The sequence below is a fragment of the Scatophagus argus genome, chromosome 2, assembly GCF_020382885.2.
Source record: "Scatophagus argus isolate fScaArg1 chromosome 2, fScaArg1.pri, whole genome shotgun sequence".
NCBI lineage: Eukaryota > Metazoa > Chordata > Actinopteri > Scatophagidae > Scatophagus > Scatophagus argus.
The window spans coordinates 7486026-7492596 of NC_058494.1; the positions used below are offsets into that span (position 1 = coordinate 7486026).

The window sequence follows — 6571 nt, forward strand, 5'->3', positions numbered from 1 at the left end:
CTCCAATAAATCAAGCTGCTGGTTGATAGCCAGGGTCTGTTTTGTGCCGTACAGACACAGCACTGCGCCCGTGTGTGTGTGTGTGTGTGTGTGTGTGTGTATGTGTATGTGTGTTAGAAACCTGATGACAGACCCAAGACCAACTTGAAGGATGTCAGGACTCCCTCTGGCCAACAGTAAGGAGGCAGGGTGGTGCTAATGAAGGAGATGGGTTGAAATACACAGGGAGAGACAGGGTTAGAGGTGAGGCAGACGGAGGGATGAAGAACGAGAGGAGGAGGAGGAGGAGGAGCAGAAGAGAGGGAGTCAGCAGATACACTGAACAGAGAGGTTGCAGTGTGTGCCATATAAGGACAGTGGGGTCTGTATGGAATCTCGGCAGCTTTCTGCGTTGCTTACAAAGTCCCCAGTGACTAAATATGGTCCAGCAGTAATATCACTGCTCAAACAAACAAAGTTGTTTCTTTACCTGCAGTTAGCTGTGACAGACAAATGGTTTGTGGCTTACTGATTTATGCTACACCTAGGCAATAAGGGGATGTGCTGTCAGTCTGACACTGTATACTTCAGATGAATTTTGTATCACTGCCTTGCTGTCTTTACCTATACCCACATATTACAGGATCGTTACTCCAGATTGTTGTTAGACGACATTTCTGTAGTTTTCTTGATGTATGGTGATACATGCTAGGAGAGGGGAGGATAAGAACCTAAAAAACTTTAAATTAAAGTATGGGGACACTGTGTGCTGAAAGAATGACTCCGTCCCAAGCTTTGGCCCAAACATGTATCCTCCCCCAGTTGTCTGAGACAGAGTATGATCACTAAGTAACTCCTCAGACCAATGAATAAACCTATGAACAGCCAATAGTGACAAGGAGGAGAGGACGCGGTGGGTGTGAACATGGATAAATGGTATGAGTGAAGGATGGTTATATCATAGTAGTCAGTGAATCAAATATGAAAGGGATTACTTTTATTTTATTTTACTTATTTTACCGAATAAATCTAAATAAAATCTTATCCTCGAAAAAAAAAACACGCATGATTGCAATAATGTCAATGTACCAGTTACCGTGGACATGTGGACTGTCCTTCCACACAATGTGGCAGAAAAAAATACACAACAAAACCACGAACTGTAATGCAAAGATCTGTTTCATACAGTATGTTTAATGTTTTTCTTCACCATCATGTCCATACATGGTCGTCTATTAGAGAGAAAATAAGTTTATGGATATGTTTGACCTTCTTGGAATGCAATTGCATTCTAATTTGAGCCCAGGAGCAAACATCAGTTCACTCCGCTGCAGTCAATAGACCACTGCATTCAGTAGTATTTATACAGCTGTCTCTTTTACACACAACTAATTTATACAGAGGAGAAATGCTACCCATTATAGGGCAAACTGCCAACCGAACAATCATGTGCCATTGTTTAACTTCCTCCGCTTATATAGCCATTTTCAAGAGAACTCGCATGTCTGATGCCAATAAACTGGGTGCCTGAGGACCATGGCCTTTAAGGGCAAATAAAGTTTGCTCCAGGAAAACAAAGTAAATCAGTCTCCAAATGTTCCAGATGAGGCTCACTGTGACTCTATTTTCAGTATACGCATCAAAAAACACAGTGTCCTTCCTAGTGGGACAAAGAAGCAATAAATTAGGAAACTGTTAAGTGTTAAGTGTACATTAGATCTTGTTGCACAAACTGTGCTGATGGTAAATGGTCACATTTCATCCTCACAGCTACTCGCTCCATCAGAGGCACGGGCATATTCAGAATGCAGTGTCTAACTATTATGACCTCATTGTTTTAGTGAACTAAGTTGAGAGCTATGATCTCATCTATCAAAGCCTCCACAATCAAGAATGAGAGATTCAGTTATGGCAGAGGAGACAGGATATATGACAGATGGTAAATGGGTACAACTCAGTGTCCAGCAACATTTATCAGAATGAGAAATAAGTATTTCTCCCTGTAGATAATCAGTTCCACATACACTGGGTTTGTCAGATAAGAAGGTCATATTCCCTTAAATGGTGAGAGAGGAAGTGAGATGCACAGAGCATGGTCTTGTTGCAGTAAATAATTTCATGTTTGAGGGTGCATCTTTCATTTACTTTTTGAAATCAAAGGGAGGACCTTCTTTCCGGCAGATTTTGTACAATTTTCATACTGCTATTGTGGTTATTAGAGGGGGCATAAGGCCCCAGTTCCTAAGCAGCAGTGAACACAGCATAAGAGGTGAACAAGCAGGAGAGAAGCTAAATAAATAAATCCCATTAAGTTCAGCCTAAACATGTGGATTATCAGCTATGCAAGACCAAGATAAAACATTTTCATAATCACGGGGGATTACTCATAAAAACATCTCAGACCAGCTGAAACTCAAGAGTACAGGGCCAACATGGGTGGGTTTGGTGGCACAGACCAACACAATGAGTGCCAAAATGCTAAGACAATCACAGGAAAGCAGTTGAAAGTAAATTTAGAAAACCCAGGTTATTAATCTCTATTTAAAACTGTTATGCGATGAAAACTGCATTAAAAAAGTCCAGTTCTGACTACAAGCAAGAAAACACTCAAGTTCACCAAAGTTTCAAATAAAGTTAACTCTCTTTATATTGCTGAACTGATACAATGTCAGTAATAAGATCATAGTAAGTTAATGAGCGTTTACTATAAGAATTATAAGAATGCAAGTGCTTCAATGCACAGTCTCACATGTTGATGAACAGATAGTGGTTGTGAGGCTACAAGAAGTCCTAAGGCAGCAGCTGTCTTCAGCCTTATCTTTGGTGAGGCTGCCACCATGTGGTAGCGACTGAAATAGCACTTCCCAAAAAAGATTTCAATTCACTGTAGTGTATAAATATAAAACATTTATTTTTGAACAACCAAAGGATAATATAAAAGTAGAAAACTTGTATTATTAAAAAAAGAGCATTAAGATTACTGCAGCAAAACCATGACTGAAGCTGAGCCTAAAGCCATTTATTAAAACCTAAACAAATAAGGCCATGTGGAATCACTGACAACTTGGAGGTAAAAAACATCACAAAGGCTTTGTGCATTTTTAGCAGCTCAGTAGAATTTGAATAGACCATGCTGTAACGCCTGCAGGTTACACTTACAGATGAAGATTACATCATTAAAATCCAACAAGATGATGCAAATTTCATTTCTTCTCAGTCCATGCTGTTCCAGTATGCTCAGTGTGTCAACTTTTAGTCATCAGGTCCAGGCACTGCGTTGCTGGCAGTGGTACCACTTGGCAGAGAGGCTCCCCGCAGAAACACTTTTCCACCATTATCACTGCTGTTCATGAAGTGGCTCACCAAGCCGTAGAGAAGAGGTCTGAGAAGTAAAATGTAAAACTTGTCATTAACATTTTCCCATCATTCTTGTTTTAAAGAAAGACTTGGCATGAGAAAATGGGTTGACTGAGAAGGTCCTAGGCCAGAATCAGTTACTGGTCAATATGGTCACAATGGGACACATGATATCCAAATGGCTAACTGTGTGTTTTTCAGTTCTCTCAGATGGTACACAGAGATAAAAGTAGAACAGATAGAAAAAGGAACAGTGACATGAAAGTCATGCAAGCAGACTACGATCCCTGATGCATCTTGTGAGTCGTGTGCTCAAGCAAAAGCCCCCCTAGAGAAATGTAGAATTTCACAACACAAACTGATGTTAGTGTTTTTCCAAAGCAGGGGTGGGGACAAGCTGACATTACCGAAAATCTCTCTATATTTCAAGAAGGAGATATGATGATGGTGATGATTCAGACCACATTTGAAATTATTATCCAATAAGTGAGCATAACTCAAGAGAGTTCAGCAAATATTTGAATGCTGTGTTGGATAGCAAACTGTGCTTACACAGACTTGGAGCTTGTATCCTCTGTGATTTTCAGCTCATTTGCCAGGAACTGTCTGTCCAAGGGAACTTCAGGTTGGCCTGACTCTAAGAAAACAAACAGAGCTGAGTTTAGAAGTGGGACATTTCGCTCTACAATAGCGACTGGTTGAATTTCAAAAACAGCAGCTGGAATAAAAATAGCTGATTTTGCACAAAAACATTTCTCAACTTTGAAAAACTGTCATTGTTTTTTTTAGCCCTTAACCATGAAGTGATCACAAGACTTATAGCTATGGAAGGGCACAACTGTCACAATCATTTAATACAGACACAGTAACGTGGGACTAAATGCAACACGAATCTCTGGCAATGTTTGTGAAAATACCAGTTGTGTTATTATCTTCTCACCCACCTGCTGTCAAAACTGACGCCGTGTATTTGTACTTGTTGAACTCCAGATACTCCCGAATGAGCTCGTTGATGAGCAGGTTTTCGTGGGAAAGCGGCGGACGAGGTTCACGCTGGTCATCCAGGGCGCTGAACACCTCTGCCCGGATACGAGCCTTCAGTTGGCCCAGCACACCACGGGACTCCAGTGTTTCCCTCACAGCTAAAACAACCAGATTTGATTTGAATAAAAGAAGACAGGTATTGGGTGTGCTAAAGGACCCTCCGACTCCAAACAAATGTTGTTTGATGTTTGCTTAGACACTCCGCTTATTATTATTTTTTAATTTAACCCTTCTGTAGTGTTCGGGTCAAATCTGACCGATTTACAACTTAAAACACTCATAAATATTGTGTTTTACATCTGAGTGCTTCAAGGCCTTATGATATCCTCCACACTATGCACTTGAACATATAGAAGTGATGATCACCTCTTTCATCGAATTTTGAGTGTTTTAATCAACCTTGTTACACCTGTGGTGTTCCTGGTCAAATGAATGGGTATCCAGACCATATTCATCCATCAGACAGAAAGAGACTAATCAATCAATCAATCCAGACTAATCAATGTATCAGCTTCACACAGACCCCACATATATAGCTTGATGTTTGCCTTGCACTCCTTTTACTCTAAGCACAATGAGTAGGCGACTGACCAAGTGGTTCTCTGTCGAAGAGGTTCCAGTCCAGGTTTTTGGACATGATGAAGAGGGAATTATACTGGAGATGACAAACCTGTCAGTTCTCTCCAGAATTATTTGGGGACACCTGGAGAGAAATCGACCTGGCAGACCTCCAAGCCTACATAGGTCTGTTGATTTTAGATGAGATGCTGCAAATGTGATGCCTATGTTTGCCAGGCCCACTCTGAACTGATCTGAGTGTCACATGCCACTCATGTACATGAATTCACATGCACACACACACACACACACACGACTTCATGTTGAGTTTGGTCTTTGGTTTTCCATTTATTTTTTACATTACATGTTCATCTTGTAATACATTTTCAGTGCCCATTTGTATTTTCACTACAGTTATTTTCTATTCTAATTCTATAAATTCATGTCAAACACTACTTTGAGACGTTGTTCACAGCTGAAGAATGTTGAACAACAATTTGGAGGTGAAAAATGTTTTTGTGCTAATTTAAGAGCAGTTAAAACATACCGGTCAACTTTGACCGGGAACACTAAAGTAAGGGGCGGGAGGTGAACACGGCAGGAAGGTTAATAGTTCATTGCTTATTAACAAAGCCACATGCCTCTTCAAATATGACTCAGTATCACATCGGTATCACGAGGCATCATTTTCATAATAATAATTACTCTTTACTATCTTTCTAAAGCCTTCTTTATCTTAGAGTAACTACCTGACCTCGCTTGCTTGCTTGCAAACTACGAGGGTCCTTTGTATACCGTATATTATAGTTGGTGAGCAGTGTAAAATCCAGGAAAACCTAGAATTGTGCGGTACTTAGGTTGAATGTATACATGCCGAATTGAAATGTAGGTTTTGACATTACAGAGAGCCCTCAATCACTTTAAGACGTCCATTACATTACAACTAGAGTCATCTAGCTACCAAAATTGTTGATTTTTCAATAGAGACACACACACGCGAGGGCGTCGTCGTTGCTGTTGTGGTGAAGCTAACGTTATCTTAGCTAACCAGTGCTACTAGCAATTTGACTACCATGTCCAGTAAAGTGATCTGTCGTTTATCTACTCTAGCTTAATTTAATAATGTGAAAGAAGACCAAACACCCGTATGATAGTGAGCGCTTACCACACTTGAGCTCTGTGATGGTCGCCATTGCAACAAGCGTAAACAAACGATTGTTTGTCTGTGCTCACAGCCCACCATAGACCTCTGCCATCTAGTGACTAAACTGTGTAACTACAATTAATTGGTGGATTGAGGGTCAGCCACATCCCAGGTTGCATCAAAATATGACCATGAATTCTTCAATTTACTTTGCCTCACAATTTGTATATTCAATTATTAGGCGTATAGGTAGGGTAAGAACTTTGAAGAAGTGTCCTTAAATGCTGTGTCAGCTCCCAGAAACCCCAAAAGCACGCACCTTGACTTGGAATGTGCTCACGAAGACTTTAGACTTCCACCCATGCCTTATGTATCATTGCATCATATTTTTTTCGGGAACGTGGGGGCTGGAGCTGATTCTCTCTGACACAGGGTGAGAGGCAGGGTACACTTTGGACAGGTCGCCGGCTCATCACAGGCCTGACATTT

General features: G+C 40.7%; 1 protein-coding gene across 1 annotated transcript; it reads right to left on the minus strand.

The window, feature by feature from the left end:
- Nucleotides 1-2866: 2866 nt before the first annotated feature.
- cep20 (centrosomal protein 20) lies at nucleotides 2867-6244 on the minus strand. Its single transcript, XM_046404800.1, has 4 exons — nucleotides 6104-6244; nucleotides 4281-4478; nucleotides 3889-3973; nucleotides 2867-3361 (listed from the first exon to the last, which is right to left on the minus strand). Exons 1-4 carry the CDS (start codon nucleotides 6129-6131, stop codon nucleotides 3232-3234), a joined length of 441 nt encoding a protein of 146 aa, XP_046260756.1. The 5' UTR covers nucleotides 6132-6244; the 3' UTR covers nucleotides 2867-3231.
- Nucleotides 6245-6571: the final 327 nt, after the last annotated feature.

Coding starts and splice junctions, on each gene's coding strand:
- cep20 (XM_046404800.1), bottom strand. CDS start 6,131: ATGGCGACCATCACAGAGCTCAAGTGTG. Junction 4,479..6,103: donor CATCACAGAGCTCAAGTGTG/GTAAGCGCTCAC, acceptor TGGTTGTTTTAG/CTGTGAGGGAAACACTGGAG. Junction 3,362..3,888: donor GATACAAGCTCCAAGTCTGT/GTAAGCACAGTT, acceptor TTTACTTCTCAG/ACCTCTTCTCTACGGCTTGG.